This window comes from Marmota monax, unplaced genomic scaffold (genome assembly GCF_021218885.2).
Source record: "Marmota monax isolate L192 unplaced genomic scaffold, Marmota_monax_Labrador192_F-V1.1 WCK01_AAM20220418_F8-fsc00007, whole genome shotgun sequence".
In the NCBI taxonomy this organism is placed as follows: Eukaryota; Metazoa; Chordata; class Mammalia; order Rodentia; family Sciuridae; genus Marmota; species Marmota monax.
In genome coordinates, this window is record NW_026692781.1 from 16813820 (window position 1) to 16833444 (window position 19625).

Consider the following 19625-nt stretch of genomic DNA (forward strand, 5'->3'; position numbering starts at 1 on the left):
AAGCAACTTAATGACAGCCTGTCTTAGAAAATAAATAATAAAAAGTGTCTTTAATGCAAGAGTAGTATGCATGGAATGCTTGTGAATATCTATTAACATGGCAGTGATGATTATGGTGAAATGCTGTAGGATGCCAGTTATCACTGTTATTGTATTAGTTTTTTTTATGTGTGCAGGATTATACTTTTATTACATGATTCACTGTTTTTGTGTGAGGGGAAAAAGAAAAAAGCTGAATCCATTGTTCATGATTTACCAAGACTTAGTGTAAAAATGTAGTATACTTTGCTTGTTTTTAGTTGTTGAATAGTAGAAACTGACCTAGAAATTGAAGTTATTCTGTTCATATAGGGATTTTTTTTAGATAATATATTAATTTATAAATAAGTGTTGATTTTAAGATAGTGAATTAATGTAAACAGAAACATCTGTCAAAGATTAATATGTTGAACACAAGATAATTTTACATTTTTCTAAAAATTTTACTAGCTTTGAAAATAAATTCAATTATGCTCTGTAATACTTAAGAATTTTGATTAAATTCTCAAACTTGTGCTTGATTCTCATAGTTTTGTTAGGTATTGTAATGCAAAGTTCTCTAATTTTTTTTATTTTTTTGATTAGGATCTGAACCAATGATGCTGGGTTCACCCACGTCTCCAAAGCCAGGAGTTAATGCCCAGTTCTTACCTGGATTTTTAATGGGGGATTTGCCAGCTCCAGTGACTCCACAGTCTCGACCAATTAGTGGGCCCTCAGTAGGAATAATGGAAATGAGGTCACCATTACTTGCTGGTAGGTGAATTGCTTAAAATAGTTTTATAGTATATCGAAACATGGTCGAGTATTTTGAAAGAGCAGTGGTGCAGCATTCACTCTCATCAACTCATTTATCGATTTAAACAGGTTAAACAGTACTTCTGTTATAAAGCAATTCCCTTATTTTAAGACTCTTGGAATAGAGGTTTAAATATTATAAGCTATTATAATTTCAAGAACCACTCATTAAAAATATGTGTGCTGTATTTCATGTGATCTAAGATGCTGTATTACCACTAAGAAAGAAAAAACAGTAAATATGACACAATTTTAAGATGTCATTGTTTAAGAGAGAGATTTAAAATTATGTGAAGGGGTGTGGTACCTTTTAGAATTGATGAAATATATTCAGCTGAATTCAATTTAAATAAATTCATGTTAGTATATAAGAATAACACATGTCAAAGAAGTTTAATTAGAAAATTTGTAGACATGAATTCTACAAATAGTCATAATGAGTATGTTAACTTTCTATCACTGTGATGAGAATAACTGAGAAAAACAACTTGAGGAAAGATTTATTTTGGATCCTGGTTTCTGAGGTCTCAGTCTGTGATCACTTGGCTGCCTTGATCCTGATCTCCAGTGAGACAGAACATGATGGTGGGAGGGTGAGGTAGAACAGAACTGCATATCTGATGGCAGCCAGGAAGCAGAGTGGGAGAGAGAGGGTCTGGGGACAAGTCTCCAAGGGTATGCTTCCAAGGACCCACTTTCTTCAACTGGGTCCTTCCTCCTACACTTTCTACCATCTTCTAATAGTCTAGTTAGCTATTAATCAGGGATTAGTCCACAGATAAAGTTAGAGCCCTCATCCTCTAATCACTTTCCAAAAACCACCACCTCTGAATATTGCTGTGTAGGGGACCAAACCTTCTAACACACGAGCCTTTGGGGACATTCCAAATCTAAAGTACAACAGTGAGTTAAGATTCTCATTTATGTATAGTTTTGTTTTTATGCAAAATTTGCATTGTCAGCACAAAGTATTGTAACCCAAATTGAACCCAAATTTATTACAAGATTTCTTTAGTAAAGTATATTTTAAAAGAGAGCTTTGAAGTGTTAGTTATGAGTAGTGAGAATTTAGTATAGAAATGGTAGAATCCCAACTGTGAGCTAATACACTTTTAATAGTTGTTTAAATGGAAACCTTTTTTAATAGTCTTTTAAAGTATTAATTGTTATAAAGTGGTTAATTACCCTTTTTTGGGGATTGATCAAGGAGAATCATAAATTATATTTGAAGTAATTTTCTTAATTATTTTCTGGACAGACTTTTTATTTTAAACGTATTATTTTATTGTAGCTACCATCTATTGAGTGCTGTGACTCAGGCAGTATACTAATACTAATCATTTTATGAGCATGCCCTTGGAGACTTGTCCCCAGACCCTTTCTTTTCTCCTTCTTTCCGCTTACTCTCTCTGCTTCCTGGCCACCATGAGGTGAGCAGTTCCTTTCTACCACACCCTCCCACCATCATGTTCTGTCTCACTAGAGATCCAGAACAAAGGCAGCCAAGTGATCACAGACTGAAACCTCAGAAACCAGGATCCAAAATAAATCTTTCCTCAAGTTGTTTTTCTCAGTTATTCTTATCACAGCAATGGAAAGTTAACATACTCACTATGAGTATTTGTAGAATTCATGTCTACAAATTTTCTAATTAAACTTCTTTGACATGTGTTATTCTTATACTAATATTTAAATTCAGTTTATTTAAATTGAATACACAAGTTTAGATGTGGTGTCTCATTTTTAAGAAGTCAACTTTAAAGGGTAGGTTGTCTTATTATTTTTTAAGAATTGGCTTTAAGGGGGGTATTAGTATCTTCCTCCCTATTTTTTTTGGGTGATGGTACTGGGAATTGAACTTGGGGGCACTTGACCACTAAGCCACATTCCCCACCCTATTTTGTATTTTTAGAGACAGGGTCTCACTGAGTTGCTTAGCACCTCGCTTGCTGAGACTAGCTTTGAACTTATGATCCTCCTGCTTCAGCCTCCTGAGCCTCTGGGATTAGAGGCGGGTGCCACCATGCCTGGCAATATCCCTATTTTTAAAAAAAGTATCTCCATTTTCCAAAACAGGAAACTGAGGCTAAGTGTAATGAATAATTGGTTGAGGCTCACTTATTAGGGACAGAGTGGAATGTTAAAGCCCTGGTCAGTCTCATTCCATAGCTTATGCTATACTGTTCAGGCACAGATGTCAATTAGTCTTACAGAGGGCCTGGGCTGCTTCACTGTAGCATTGCTAAAGATATTTTTATGTTTAAAAAGTTTGTCCTTTTTTTATGTCTTTATTATCTACTTAAATATATTTCTACTTTGAGAAAAATAAATGAGACCCCCTTTAATTGTGGTAGTTAAATTCCATATTGGGGGATTATAGTCATTCAGGTATACATGGAATGACTTTTTTTTTTTTTTTTTAAGAGAGAGAGGGAGGGAGGGAGGGAGAGGGGGAGAGAGAGAGAGAGAAGAGAGAGAGAAAGAGAATTTAATTTATTTTTTAGTTTTCGGCGGACACAACATCTTTGTATGTGGTGCTGAGGATCGAACCCGGGCCGCATGCATGCCAGGCGAGCGCGATACCGCTTAAGCCACATCCCCAGCCCTGGAATGACTTTTAAGTGACAAATAGGAGCACATTTTGTTTTTTGAAATGGGGTCTCACTATATTGCCCAGGCTGGTCTCTAATTCAAGTGATTCTCCCACCTCGGCCTCCTGAGTAGTTGGGATCTACATGCCTATCTGTGGGCACAGTTTGTATTGATATACTAAGCATTTTGTAGACAAAGCAAAATTTACATGTTTTCTAAAACTAAAATTCCTATTAACTACTTTTTCTGAAACCTTTTATTTAAGTGGTCTGTGGAACAGCAACATTGGCATCACCTGGGAGCTTATTAGAACTGCATGACCTCAGACTCCACCCTACACTTTCTGAATCAGTCTGAGTTTTACCAAGATCCCCAGGTGACTATTATGCATATGAAAGTTTGAATAGTTCTAGGAGACAAAGAGTTTGTTAGTATTTCAAAAACACAAATTTAAAAAATCTTACTAGAAAGATGAAAAATTCCTTTGCTTTCTCACCTGTGTTTTTCATACATCTTAGGTGGGTCACCACCACAACCAGTTTTACCAGCTCATAAGGATAAAAGTGGAGCTCCACCTGTTAGAAGTATATATGATGACATTTCTAGCCCAGGACTTGGATCAACACCTTTAACTTCAAGAAAACAGGTGATGTACATATCCTCTTCGTCCAGATATTCATTTTATGTTTTTATGTGGCTATACAGTGAAGGTCAGTAATTTGAAAATTTTCTCTGTGGTTTGTTCAAGTGTAACTATGTTGCACAGAATAAGAATTAAGTACTTTTGCCATGAATTGTACTTAAAATGTAGTTTTTCTTCATGTATGTAGTTCTGTGGTTTTTATAGGTATGCACTCATGACTCCAACCTATTTAATATATATGTAGAATATGATTATGGTTTAAGTCATTCCAGTTGTTTAAGAAGATCAATATTTATACATAATTTTCTGAAAGAACAAATGAAAATCCAGGGTTTTGTCTACATATAAAGCACTTGGCAAAGAATTGAGATCTTTGTTTTGTGCATGTTTTTATTAATGTAAGTCCAATACCCCCCCCCCTTTTTTTTTCTTGTTTACTTATTTTACTAAAATTGCTTCCTGTATATTTATGAGTTGATTGTTTAGTATGTTCCTGGTGTAGGTGTTTTGATGGTAGTGCTAAGTTTTGGTTGGTATAGGTGTTCTGATGGTGTTCTTTTCATTTTTGCATTATATTCAAAGTAGAGATTCTCAGTTTTGATGGGACTAACAACAATGAAGTGTCCTAATACTTAGATAGTACTTGCTTGCCATGTGCAGGCCTTGATCTTACAATTTCTCTCTTTTTTTGGAGGGGTTGGGGACCAGGAATTGAACTCAGGGTCATTCCACTGAGCCATATCCCCAGGCCTATTTTGTATTTTTATTAAGAGACAGGGTCTTACTGAGTTGTGAAGTGCTGAGGCTGGCTTTGGACGCGTGATCCTCTTGCCTCAGACTCCAGAGCTGCTGAGATTACAGGCGAGCACCACTGCACTTGGCTTTCTTTTTTTTTTTTTTTTTGAGAATAAGGAAAAAGAAGGTTTATTGCTTGGCTAGCAAAGGAGAAACACAGGGACTCTAGTCCTAAAGGCTGCAATTCTGCCCAAACAGAAACAGGGAGCTTTTAAAGAGGTGAATCAAAGCTATATGTCATGTGTTTTCTGTCTGTAGTTGTAATTTACTTGTTAATATGGCAGATAGTCGTTTCTGAGATCTTCTGGTATCATCCCCTAAGTTGTTCCTATGATGGATGTGTACTCAGGGACAGATAAATCTGCTTAGGATGGGGAAGAAAGGTAATCCTGTGTTTCCCCTGAGATTAGGGAGGAGAGAGATTAGGGAGGAGCAAGGAGAGAGGAAGAGAAAGCAACAGGTCTATTTTAAAAATAAGTTGTAGTGGCAGAGCAGCAAGGGTTATGTTCAGGAGTATAAAGTGAACCACTGTTACATTTCCCCACTGTCAATTTCTTTCTTTTCTTTTTTAAATACTTTTTAAGTTTTACATGGACACAGTAACTTTATTTTGTTTATTTTTATGTAGTGCTGAGGATTGAACCCAGCATCTCACATGTGTGAGGCAAATGCTCTGCCACTGAGCCACAATGTCAATTTCATTCCATTTTTATGGAAAAATGAGTGACAACATCTCCCAACTGCTTCCTACTGAAAGGGGGTGAAGTTGGGGGAAATAACCCAAAGTCCTTGTTCTATATCAGGTGACTGTGGATATTTAAGGGCATTCAGCATTAGAGCAGTAGAAGATGGCAGGTGACTGGACAAGGCATACATAGGGCAGGGATCAAGCAAGACAACAATAAAGACAGCAAAGCATTACATTTTTTGTAAATAATTAGCACAAAAACAATTAGAAATTCATCCAGTCTCTGAAAACCATGAGGATAGTAACTCATAATCTCATCAGTTAAAAACAGATCATGTTCATAGTGCAGGAGTTTAGGAAGATTTGTAGGTCTTGGAAATGAGACTCAATTCAGGACAAATTTGTGACTCTTGTGATCATTATTACTAGGGACTCACAATAACCTTTCCTTTATAACCTCCAGGTTACTTGTGGTAGGACTGACACAAGTGTATGTCTTAAGTTACACTAAAGAAACAGTTGTTTTCCTTTGAAATGTCCACATAGGACTGTGCTTTTAGGCCATACTCTTCTGCCAGGTATTTAAGACCAAGCTGGTCAAAACTGACCTTATTCCTGTCTACTCTTAAGTGTCAGCTGAGATTCCTCAGAGATCATTCTTGGGGACATATGCAAAGCCTTCTGGTTCCTTTAGCTTTCTTCTACTAGTGAGGCCACTTGCCAGGAGGGGTTGGGGTCTGGCTGACCATATGGCTTCTCTTGGAAGCATCAGGGACATTTCTGTTTCTGATGACTCTTCTGTTTGCAGAATGTGCACTGATTGGCTTCCTGCTTTAGGGTTCTCTCAATGTCTCTGATTAGTAGATTGGGTGACTCACCAGAGTTGCAGGGCCCAGAGAGGTCCTGTTGTTCTCTGGGTCCTGGCTGACCGTAGAGGGCAAGGGTTAAAATGTTGGGTGCTTTTTCCTTGGCCCTTTTACTTCCTTGACTTGGTCTCCAAGTTTTTTGATTTTAAACACTCAGCAAGCCAGTTTTAAAGAGGGAGTAACAAGTTATAACTTCAATTTCTATAATTTTACAGATACCCCTTTCATTTAATTGGGTTTAGTGTTAGTATTGGAAGTCAGCATTTTATACGATGGCACTATCTCAAATTAACCCAGACTGCTATCTTTTTTTCTTTCTTTTTTTTTAAATAAGCAGTACCTCTGCAAAATACTAACAGGCAACAGTTTACAAGGAAAATATCAATTGAGATTAACAGTACAAAAACATATGCACTTTGTGTAATAGCTATGAACCAAGAAAAATAACTTTTATAGTCTTGAACCTTTACTTAGTTATATATTATATTCTCTGAGATCACAGTAATCTTTACAACAAAAATCAGTCTTTTGAACACAACTTTAAATGAGCTGAAGTCTAGCTTATTTTGGAGCCATTCTAACATGGAGTAAGGTGGCAGGCAGAGCCTTATCTCAGGTAAGGCAGGGTTTTTCACAAATAATACAATATAGCATTACATCTGAAACATGAATCAAAGAAAGGCTAAGAGAGCTTTCAACTTTGTTTTTGTGGAAAAAGTGGAAGAATACTTCCATGTTTTACAACGTCACCTTTAAATAGGTTAGGCTCTCCTTATTATGTTCCAAAAATGCATTTAAAAACCAATTCCAGTGTGAAGAGTAAGACAAAATTGTATATATAACTTATTGACAGTAGATTACTTTATCTAGCTATAAAATATCAAATGATATGAATAAATATCAACCAAATTTGTTATTTCTATACAAATCCAAGAATTTTGCTACAGATAATTTTAGTTTGTGTAACATAACTTAGCAAAGTGATCTCCTAAGCTTTACATTTAAGTTTAATTTTTTTTTAAAGGGGGGGGGAGAGAGAGAGAAAAAAATTTTAGTATTTATTTATTTAGTTTTCGGCAGACACAACATCTTTGTTTGTATGTGGTGCTGAGGATCGAACCCGGGCCGCACGCATGCCAGGCGAGTGCGCTACCGCTTGAGCCATATCCCCAGCCCCAATTTTTTTTTTTTTTAACAATACCTTTTATTTTCATTTTATGTGGTGCAGAGGATTGAACCCAGTGCCTCATGCATGCGAAGCAACCGCTCTACCACTGAGCCACATCCCCAGCCCCTTATTTAGAATCCAAAGTGTATGGTGACAATAATCACAGGTCTGCATGGGTTTGAAAAAGAAAAAAAAATCAAAGAATAGCCTTAACTTTCTTATACATTTAGGAAACAGTGTTAACGATCAGAAATTGACTTGGTGGAAGCAAACATATATAAGACAGATGACAGTGTGGCCCTTCTATGTCAGATACAGTGTATAAAAGAACATTTATTGCTTACCTTGCAGGTAAACTTAAAAAACTTTCATTTTATAAACTTTTACATAACACTTAGACAAGGCTCAGACAAATATATTTCTCAAATGCAGGCATATAGCTAGTCACATATATTTTGGGTGTCAACAATATTGTTATAACCAAAATAACAGTTGTTTTTTAACCGGTTACAAAGTAATCATTTAGGACTTTAAAACAAGTAAAACCCTAATTCCTTTTAGACTTAGTTTCCCCAAGTAATAAAACCTAACCAATACAAGAAAATTATCGATAGATAAGAGCAGATCAGTGTTTCAGACTTTGTTTCATATTAGGACTATAAGTTAAAATAACCTCAACTGACTGCTAATTATAGCCAGTTTAATCACAAACAAACTTTTTGAGATTTACCATCCACGAACCTTCTGCAACTTAGTACTTTACATTCTTAGTTTTGTCCTCTTTCATCTTGGACTTTATCCCAAGAATATTACTTTACCAGACAAAATACCTTTTCATACAGAAGCATTTCTTTTACTTTCTTTTTACTAAAATATATTTCCATACCTGTAACTTTCTTTTGTCTTTTCTAGTTTTAGACCCTTTATTAATATTCTGAAATAGTCTTTATGAATGTTATCTGTGCATTTAACTTATACAACATATTTCATCCCAGGAGAGGGTTGTATAATCCAGCATATAAAAACACTGTTTCTTAATCTTTTTTTCTCCCAGATTCACTCAAGGGGTTGGAGCACAGGGTATTTTTGAGCCTGACCTGTCCCCGTTATCATTATCACAATGCCATCAACTTTTTTTTTTTCCCCAAGAGAAAATGATATTTAACTGAAAATCTAATACATAGCCAAATTTTCAACAAGTATAAGAACAAAATCAAATCATTTTCAGAAATGCAAAGATGTCAAATATATATTTCCCACATTCTTTCACTCAAGAGAATATTTTTGTCAACAAAATAAGGGCAAATCCCAAGAGAAGCCACTAGTTATAACAAATAATGGTATTAACTTAGGCATCTACTAAAGTGAAACCCTAGAAAACACATCTAGTAAGCAACACAACAGAACACCACAAGAAAGTAAAAAATTCTATATAATTGTTACATTAATAGAAAAAAATACAAATATGGAAACATGACATTTTAATCAACTAATAAAGTCTAAGATATCATTTAACACCCTTGAGTAACATTTAAAGAATAAAAAATTAATTGACTGACAATGGACTGAGAAGGAAATGTATTATTTGCTTACTGCTTGGTCTTGGACTAACAAATAGGTAGACCGTTCCAAGGAATATAGTAGTAGCATTTTGTTGGATTTCACCTTTTAAAAATCTTATAAAAATGCAAAGACTTATTTGACAGGCTGCATATATATTCAGAAAACAGAAAAAGAAAAAAGACTTCTTCTGTCCAAAGTATGCCATAGATATAGTGAACAAATAAGGCAAATCATAGATGAAGGAAAGTATCTACAGCACATATAACTAATATAGGTAATTAGAATGTGAAAAGAACAAATCAGACAAGAGAGAGTTAAAAAAAGAAAGACTCTGCAATTCACAGTAAAGGTAATTTAAATTATCATTAAATATTTCACAAGATGCTTAATCTCACTAGGGAAAACATGTATTAAAGACAATGAGATGCCATTTTGCATACGCCAAATTAAAAGTCTCCTAACACCAAGTATTGAGGAAAATGAGAGTAACAGTTTTTCTCATACTCTGCTGGTTCATTAGAGAGTAAACTATATCAGTTGTTTGAACAGCAAAGTGGCAACAACCCTTAGGTTGAATGGACAAATTTATGGTCCAGCAACTCTACTTTTCGATATATTTCCTAGAGTAATTCTTATACAAGTGGAGAAAGAAATGTGTACAAAACACGTTCAGTTACATCCTCTGTAACTGAAAAATTGAAAATGACCAACATTTCCATCTTTTAGAGAGCAAATTACGATATAGTAACAAGGAAATGCCATAAAGCCATTAACTTGACTTAATTAGAACCACCCATATAAGGACATGTACGGAAATGATAAGCACCAATTCAGGAAGTGGAAGAAGAAAAATAGTACACTGGAGTTCTAACATTGGTTGGCTGATGGATATGCAAGTGTTAATATTTTTCTCCACATTTTTGATGGCTAAACTATTTAATGATGAAGAGGTTCCTCTATAACTGATGTTACACTTTCCTGTCCAAAAAGTCCAAGGATCATCCTTGAATTTATCCCTTGGAAGCTGAGATGGTAAAAACTCTACATCTTTTTTCCTTGGGACTTCCAGGCTATATTAGCTTCATCTTCTTCCAAGTTTACAGCTGTACCAATATACACTGCAGGCTTTACAGCTTCCTGGAATTTAGGTGGGAAAGACTGGGACAAACTGTCTATCCTGTCTTCCATTGGTTTAGTAGAAACGGAGGGATCTGGTGTTGGCATTTGATAACAATGTTGACTCTGAGGAGTTGAAGTTTTTATAGTCATTCTTTCATCAACCACATCACATGGGTGAGGACTAAGTGGGGCTGGTTGAGGTGAATTTGCCATTTCAGTGCCATACATCTGAGGAGCCTTTGCTACATCATTAGTTCGGATGTTTAAAAATGTCACTTGACTATCTGAAACAATGCCATCAACTTTAACTGGTTCCCACTGTCAGTTGTACTCAGAGGCTTCTTTTGGGCCTTTTTCTTACACTAGGTATATTGATATGCAGTGGAAGAGGCCCTTTCGATTCTTTAGGTTTCCTTGAGGTCCCTTTGCAGAGGCTGCCTACAAAACAGAGGTTGGTCTTAGTTTCTGTCTTTTTTTTTCTGGGTTCAGTTATTTATTCTGTCATTCTCCCTAGGCATTTAGTTTGCTGAAATACTATTATAGCAAGAATTGCTTTGCCCCAGTAATGAATATTCCCTGGCCAAATGGGTTCTCCTGTCAGATTTTAAAAGACTATTCCTGTCCCCATGTCATAAACTGACAGTGCTAGAACCTATCAACTGCCACATTCTTTGTGGCCAGCAGCCTCCACCCTCCATGGGCCAAAGGGGGTGGAAGGCAGGATAGAGCCAGGTTCTCTTTGGTCATTTTTCTACAGCCTAGGCAGCTTTTCTGGAATTTTTTTCCCTTCCAGTTTAGGGCTAGTGCTTAGACAGGCTTATTCCTATAGGGGCCCATGCAGCCAAGATCTCTCTGCTGAAGAGACTACTGGTAAGATCAACACAGCATGGCCCATATCTTAAAGGGCCAGTAACAGACCAAAAAAACAGATGAGAGGATCACCAAAACCAGGGCTGATAGATGGGAATCTTTAAAATAGGTAAACATATACAAATTTCTTCCATCTACTTTACCTTTGACAGACCAACTCCAACTGCAAGATTGCACAATAATCTAGAACTCTATTTAAATAAAACATTAGAATAAAACATCATAGACATCATCTTAGACTTATAGGTGGCCCTTTCTTCAACTCATTTTACCTCTGACAGACCAACTCCAATTGCAAGATTGTATAAAAATGAAATGTGGAGAGAGACAACCAGAGAGGAGCCCTCAAACCATGGCTGACAGATGGGAACCTATAAATTGAGCAGCTGTTTCCCAAGAGACTACCTATATAGAACCAGTGCAGTACTGGCCATCTCTTAAAAGGGACAGTAGCAGATACAAACAAAACAAGACAACCGGAGGGAATTCCTAGGCCCAAGGCCTACAAACAGATGAGCACCTAGAACAGATCAGAAGGGAGTACATATCCTTAGGTTCTTGAGTCCCATTTAACCATGACTCCTACATCAGTGGTGCCACAGATGTCCCCAGAAAGAGGGATCAGATGTTTCTACAAAGAGGAACCAGGTGTGTGGAATCAAGTGTACACACCCAGGGACTTGACAGGTGGCCCAAGCTGTCATGACTTTCCTGATTTCAGTTTGCTTTTTCTCAACGTGAACCATGATGGTGAAACCTGTACTGTTCAGAGAGAGAAGGAGTGAGTTCCCTGAAACAAAAGGAGCTTCAGCAGCTGTTGGGATGGTTCCTTAGTCCCTCCCTCTACTCACTGGAATTGCTCCTTTAATTAGACCTGAGGCAAATTCGCCCTTCTCTTAACTCTCCTGCAGTTGGCTCTCAACAAGTTTGCCAGTACCATGAATCCTCAGCATGGATGTGTGATTCCTTGGAGAGCCAGGCCTACCCAAGAAATCTGGTGCCAGGGGCTGCTCTTGGGTCTTATATGGGGTGTCAAATTTGTTTCCTAAAGCTTGGTCGCTGTCCCCAATGCCAATCCAGTAATGAGGACATGGTTTTGAGAAAAAGGAAAAAGAAGGTTTATTGTTTTGCTAGCAAAGGAGAAACAACAGGGTGCTCTATCCCAAAGGCTGTGATTCTTGATCTTACAATTTCTATTATGTTATCTTCTTTATTCCTCACAGTGAATCTGTGATATGGGTGTTATGAGATTTATTTTAATCCTTAATGAAACTAAGACACAGAAATATTAGGTTATTTGTTGAGGATAAGATTATAGTAGAGCCAGACTTCAAAACTCGGCCTATCTTGTGTCTAGAGCCATTGTGTTTATTACCCATGCTGTGTTAGTGCTATTCCTGATTGTCAGTTTGAATGGTAGTATGGATTCTTCTTTTATGTAGCAAGTAATCTTGTAATCACAGGGTGCTTTCCTCTCACCAAATTCTTTGTATTAAGGTATTTGTGCTGTTTGATTTAAAGACTAGTTTTATGTCTTTTCTAAATCCAAATTGGTGAAGTTGTTTGAGAATTTTGGCCATTTATAGGCTTGATATGTCTAACCACTAGGCTTCCTCCTTATTGAAAGCAAACTTATTTATTGTTCTAACCAAATTACCTTCTCTTTTCAACATTTCTAAGTCTGACTTTCAGTCTCATCCAGTAGTTGCCGCTAGCCAAGTGTGGCAGTTGATACTTGAATTGTGGCAAATCCTAATTCAGATACACTTTAAGTATAAAATACATATTTTTTTTGTAATGTGAAGACTTAGAAAGAATATAAAATATCTGTTAATTTTTCATATTGGTTACACATTGAAATGATAATATTTTAGATGTATTAGGCTAACTTATACTAAATTAATTTTTCCTGTTTGTACTTTTTTATGGTGCCTATTAGAAATTTAAAATTAAGTACATGGCATGTGTTATATTCCTAATAGACGGTGGTATTTTAAATCTCCTAAATCTAGAATATCCTGATCAAGGATGATTCTCCAGAATAAGTAAATCTGATGTTTAATTTGGTCTGAGACTCACTAGCTTCTAAATTTATACTAGTTTTTTCATTACTCTTCTGATACATAAAGAAAAAGGTAGTTTACCATTATTACTATATTCAAAATATTTTAAAAACTCCTGGGTCATAATTTATAGTGAATGTTTTTATTTTTTTAACATACTTTTTTTTTTTTTTTTTAGAGAGAGAGAGAGAAAGAGAGTTTTTTTTTTTTTTTTTTTTTAATATTTATTTTTTAGTTTTTGGCGGACACAGCATCTTTATTTGTATGTGGTGCTGAGGATGGAACCCGGGCCGCACGCATGCCAGGCAAGCGCGCTACCGCTTGAGCCACATCCCCAGCCCCTATAGTGAATGTTTTTAACTTGAAAGTTGTTAAAATTATTATAGCCAGATTAGTGCCAAAATAGTGATGCCCCTGACACTTTGTTTAAACCTCCCTAGTCATGAAAGAAGATGGCATTAAGAGTTGAGCAATAAAATTTGTATCTCTCTTAAGATTCTTTTAACATTTGGTTCTGGTTGCTTGATATAGCTAGATTTCCTTAATCTAGAACCTGTTTTTAAAAATTAGGGAGACTCTATTCTCATTGCTTGATTAAACAGTGTTGTTTTATTTATAGAAAGATTTTTAATTACTCCTTAATTTTTTCATATTTCAAGGGGCTATTTAGGATAATTCTTTAGCTTTGTAATTTTTTACTATTGATAGTTGGGGTATGCTGTCTTCTGTTGTAGACTGATTTGAATATAGTATTAATGATTTATGTCTGTTAAAAATAAAATTCTTTAACCTTTTTTATTCTCTGATTTTGGTTATTTCAAGTATCACCATTCTCCATTATTTTAAATATTTTACCTTAGGAACTAAAATACCTACCATGTTACTTTCTATTAAAAAAATAGTGTTTTTTTAACCTAGTATAACTTTCTTATTTTAAACGAATAATATGCCAAATGATATAGCATATTTTGGGTTATTATTGGTCAACTTAAAAAGGAGGGTACTTTTGGGACTGAGAGCTAATTAGAGATAACTATAGTACCTGATAGAAATTCAGTTATCTTTTGAACTGAGCCTTCTAATAATTACTCTGTTTATATTATGGTTAGAACTTTGTGTTTTTACTTTAACATTTGTATTTTCTTGTAGATGAACATTTCAGTAATGCAGAGTCCTTTGGTTGGAGTTACTACTACTACACCTGGAACAGGTAAGTAGCTCGGGCCTTGTGTATGTGTGGTAAACACTGTACCAGCTGAGTTATATCCCCAGCGCTTAAGTAACTCCTTTTTAACAACAAAGTCTATTTTTTATTTCTTCACTAAGGATAATATAAGACCTTTTCTGATAATTTCCAAAAGTTTTTCTTTTACGTTTCAAACTTGGAGACTTTCTCAAATGTTAGTAAGTTCCTTTAGGATGGAAATACTTTGTATATATTGATTTGTATATATATTGATATAGCTAGATTTGATATAGCTATATATTTGTATATATATTGATTGTTTACTTAATGTTTTTTCATTTTTTATTGGTGCATTATAATTGTACATAATATGTTGCTCTGTACACAATATAATTTCCTAGTATTTGATATGCTAATATCATTCTCCAGTATTTCCCTCTTTTTCTCCCCCACCCCGCTACTCTACAGATCTTCCTTTAGTTTTTATTAGATGTGTTTGCTCAGCTTTCACTTTAATTTTTTTTTTATATATATTTTTTTTAGTTGGACACAATATCATCTTTATTTTATTTATTTATTTTTATGTGGTGCTGAGGATCCAACCCAGGGCCTCGCACGTGCTAGGTGAGCACTCTACTGCTGAGCCACAACCCCAGCCCCCACTTTAATTCTTTATGATAAATACCAAAGAGTGGTATTTGGTGAGTTGTATGGTGGTTCCCTTCCTAGACTTTTTAGGAGCCTCCATACTGATTTCCATAGTGGTTGTACTTATTTACAACAGTATAAGAGTGTTCTTTTTTTTTTCACACCCTCTTAGGCGTTTATTATTGTTTATATTCTTGTTGACAGCTGTTCTGACTGGTGTGAGATGAAATCTTAGTGTAGTTTTGATTTGCATTTCTGTAATTACTGTTGGTGTTTATCATTTTTTCATATATTTATTGGCCACTTGTATTTCTTTTGAGAAGTGTGTGTTTAGTTCATTTGCCCAGTTATTATTGTTTTTTATGGTGTTAAGTCTTTTGAGTTCTTTGTATATTCTGGATATTAATCTTCTGTCAAAAGAGTAGCTAGCAAAGCTTTTCTCCCATTCTTTAGGTTCTCTCTTCACATTCTTGTTTTCTTTGCTGTGCAGAAGGTTTTTTTTTTTTTTTGGTTCTGGGGATTGAACTCAGGGGCACCCAATCACCGAGCCACATTCCCAGCCCTATTTTCTATTTAGAGACAGGGTCTCACTGAGTTGCTAAGTACCTTGTTGTTGCTGAGGCTGGCTCTGAACTTGTGATCCTCCTGCCTCAGCCTCCTGAGCTGCTGGGGTTATAGGCATGCGCCACTGTGCCAGGCTAGAAGCTTTTTAATTTGATGCCACCACATTTATTAACACGCGGCATTATTTCCTGAGCTCTAGGGGTTCTTTTGAGAAAGTTGTTTCTTGTGCCCATCTTTTAGAATATTGACCTTACATTTTCTAGGAGTTGCAGTTTCATGCGTATTTCCTATGTCTTTGATCAATCTTGAGTTGACATTTATATAAGATGAGAGATAAGGATCTAGTTTCATTCTTCTACATATGGATGATTAGTTTTCCTAGTACCATTTCTTAGAAAGGCTGTTGTTTCTCCAGTGTATGTTTTTGGCACATTTGTGAAGTATCAGATGAATATATTTGTGTTGAGTTTGTCTCTGTGTCTTCTGTTCTGTACCATTGGTCTATGTATCTGTTTTTATGCTAGTACCATACAGTTTTTGTTACTGTAGCTCTGTAGGATAATTTGAAGTCAGGTATTGTGATGGAAGCACAGAATTGCTTTGGTTATTTGGTGTATTTTATTCCAAATGAATTTTAGGATTGTATTTCTAGTTCTATGAAGAATGACATTGGTATTTTGATGGGGATTGAATTGAACGTATATATTACTTTGGTACTATAACCATTTTAACAGTGTCATTTCTGCATATTCATGAACATGGGAGTCTTTTCGTCTTGTGTTCTGAGTTTTCATTGTAGAGATCTTTTACCTGCTTGGTTAGATTTGTTCATAGGTATTTTTTTTTTCAGTCTACTTTGAATGGAATTTCTCAGCAGATTCATTATTGGTACATAAGAAAGCTATTGAGATTTTCTTTGCATATATTGAAATAACTATGATTTTTGTTCTTAATTCTATTTATGTGAGTTACATTTATTAATTTGCATATAATTAATTATCCTTCCATCTCTGGGATAAAATAAACTTGGATATGATGTAAAAATCTTAATATGTTGTTGAATATGTTTTGCTAATACTTTAAAGGGTGTTTTCATCTGAGTTCATCAGGGATATTGGTCTGTATTTTTTATCCTTGATGTTTTGGTATGAGTGTGATACTGGCTTCATAGAATGAATTTGGAAGTCATTTCATCCCTTTCTGTTTCATGGGATAATTTCAGGAGTGTTGGCATTAGTTCTTCTTTAAAGGTCTGGTAGAATTCAGCTGAGAATCCATCTGGTCCTGGGCTATTCTTTGTTGGGAGACTTTATTTATTTTTTTTATTTTAATTTTTTTGGGAGACTTTATTATCGCTTCTGTTTCTTTCCTAGTTGCTGGTCTGTTTAGGTTTTCTACTTCCTCTTGATTCACTATTGACAGGTCATATGTGTCAAGAAATGTATGCATTTCTTCTAGGTTTTCCAATTTATTGGAGTATAAGTTTTCAAAGTAGTCCCTAATGATATGCTGGATTTCTGTGATATCTGTGGTGATTTCTCTATTTTATCACTAATTTTATTAATTTGAGTTTCACCATATTTCTTTTGGTTTATTTGGCTAAGGGTTTATCTGTCATATCTTTCAGCTTTGATCTTATTTCATTCCTTTTACTGGTTTTGGAATTGGTTTATGCTTGTTTTTTTTTAAGGGCTTCAAGTTGTTTATTTGGAATCTTTTGGATTTTCTTGTGTAGGCACTCATTATCTATAAATGTTCCTTTTAGAATTGCCTTCAGAATGTCCCAGGGTTCTGGTATGTTGTATCATTATTCTTGTTTGATTCTAAGAATTTTGTAATTTCTTCTATTACTCATTTATAATTCAAAAGTGATTGTTAAATCTTCACGTGTTTATATAGTTTCTGTAGGGTTTTTTTTTTTTTTTTGGTGTTAATTTTTAGTTTCATTATGACCTGACACAATGCAAGGAATTTTATTTATTTATTTATTTGTATTGCTAAGAATTGTGTTATGGTTTAGATATGAGCTGTCTCCCCAAATCTCTTTTTTGCCTCAATGCAAAAGGGTTTAGAGGTGAAATGAATGGGTTATGAGAGCCTTAACACAATCAGTGAATTAATCCCCTGATAAGGATTAACTAAGTGGTAACTAATTGTAGGCAAGTAGGGTGTGGCTGGAGGAGGTGGGCCATTTGGGGTGTGCGTTTGGGGTTTATGTTTTGTCCTTGTTGAGCAGAGCTCCCTCTCTGCCTCCTGGTGCTGTGTCCTAGTGGCTTCCTCTACCATACTCTTCTGCCATGATGTTCTACCTCTCTTCGAGCCCCAAGGAATGGAGCCGGCTATCTATGGACTGAGACTTCTGCTGCAACTGTGAGCTCCCAAATAAACTTTTTCTCCTTAAAATTGTTCTTTTCAGGTCTTTTGGTCATAGCAATGAAAAATGACTAAAACAAATTGCTTTGTGGTCTAGAATATGGTCTATTTTGGAGAAGGTTTCATGAAGCAGCTGAATTCAGCTGTTGGATAAAATATTCTATAAATATTTAATACATTTGTGTTACAAACTTTTTTAGGTCTAAAGAGTCTTTACTGAATTTATGTGAAGATGAAGTATCTGTTGGTGAGAGAGGTGTGTTGAAATCACCCACTGTTTTATTGTACTGGATCTCTCTGCAGCTTTAATTTGAGTAATGTCTGTTTTATGTTATTAGGTGCACCAACATTTGAGGCATAGATATTTATAATTGTTAAATCTTCTTGTTGGATTGTTCTCTTACCAGAATGAAGTAATCTTTGTCTTTTCTGATTAATTTTGTCTTGAAGTATGCTTTGCTGGATATCACAATAGCTACTCCAGTGTGCTTTGGGGCTCCATTTGCAAGGTGTATAAATTTCCATCCTTTTACTTTCAGCCTGTGACTTTTATTGTCTTTAAGATGAGTTTCTTGCACACAATGTATAAGTTGGATCTTTTTTTTTTTTTTTTTGCGGGGGCAGGGTGTCTTGTTTTTTTTTTTTTTTTTTAATTTTTTTATTGTTGGCTGTTCAAAACATTACATAGTTCTTGATATATCATATTTCACAATTTGATTCAAGTGAGTTATGAGCTCCCATTTTTACCCCATATACAGATTGCAGAATCACATCAGTTACACATCCATTGATTTACATATTGCCATACTAGTGTCTGTTGTATTCTGCTGCCTTTCCTATCCTCTACTATCCCCCCTCCCCTCCCCTCTTCTCTCTCTGCTCCCTCTACTGACATTCGTTTGTCCCCCTTATATTATTTTTCCCCTTCCCCTCACTTCCTCTTGTATGTACTTTTGTATAACTCTGAGGGTCTCCTTCCATTTCCATGCATTTTCCCTTCTCTCTCCCTTTCCCTCCCACCTCTCATCCCTGTTTAATGTTAATCTTCTTCTCATGCTCTTCGACCCTACTCTGTTCTTAGTTACTCTCCTTATATCAAAGAAGACATTTGGCATTTGTTTTTTAGGGATTGGCTAGCTTCACTTAGCATAATCTGCTCTAATGCCATCCGTTTCCCTGTAAATTCTATGATTTTGTCATTTTTTAATGCAGAGTAATACTCCATTGTGTATAAATGCCACATTTTTTTTATCCATTCATCCATTGAAGGGCATCTAGGTTGGTTCCACAGTCTAGCTATTGTGAATTGTGCTGCTATGAACATCGATGTAGCAGTGTCCCTGTAGCATGCTCTTTTTAGGTCTTTAGGGAATAGACCAAGAAGGGGAATAGCTGGGTCAAATGGTGGCTCCATTCCCAGCTTTCCAAGAAATCTCCATACTGCTTTCCAAATTGGCTGCACCAATTTTCAGTCCCACCAGCAATGTACAAGTGTACCCTTTTCCCCACATCCTCGCCAGCACTTGTTGTTGTTTGACTTCATAATGGCTGCCAATCTAACTGGAGTGAGATGGTATCTTAGGGTGGTTTTGATTTGCATTTCTCTGACTGCTAGAGATGGTGAGCATTTTTTCATGTTTTAATCCTTTT

The 19625-nt window shown here is 35.6% G+C and overlaps 1 protein-coding gene across 1 annotated transcript in view; it reads left to right on the plus strand.

Annotated features, from left to right (window-relative positions):
* Positions 1-19625, plus strand: part of Nup35 (nucleoporin 35) — a 47728-nt gene that overhangs the window by 2828 nt on the left and 25275 nt on the right. Inside the window, exons 2-4 of the mRNA XM_046447613.1 lie at positions 625-795; positions 3948-4075; positions 14354-14414. Coding sequence (XP_046303569.1) covers positions 625-795; positions 3948-4075; positions 14354-14414 — 360 coding nt within the window. The remainder of the gene's footprint in view (positions 1-624; positions 796-3947; positions 4076-14353; positions 14415-19625) is intronic.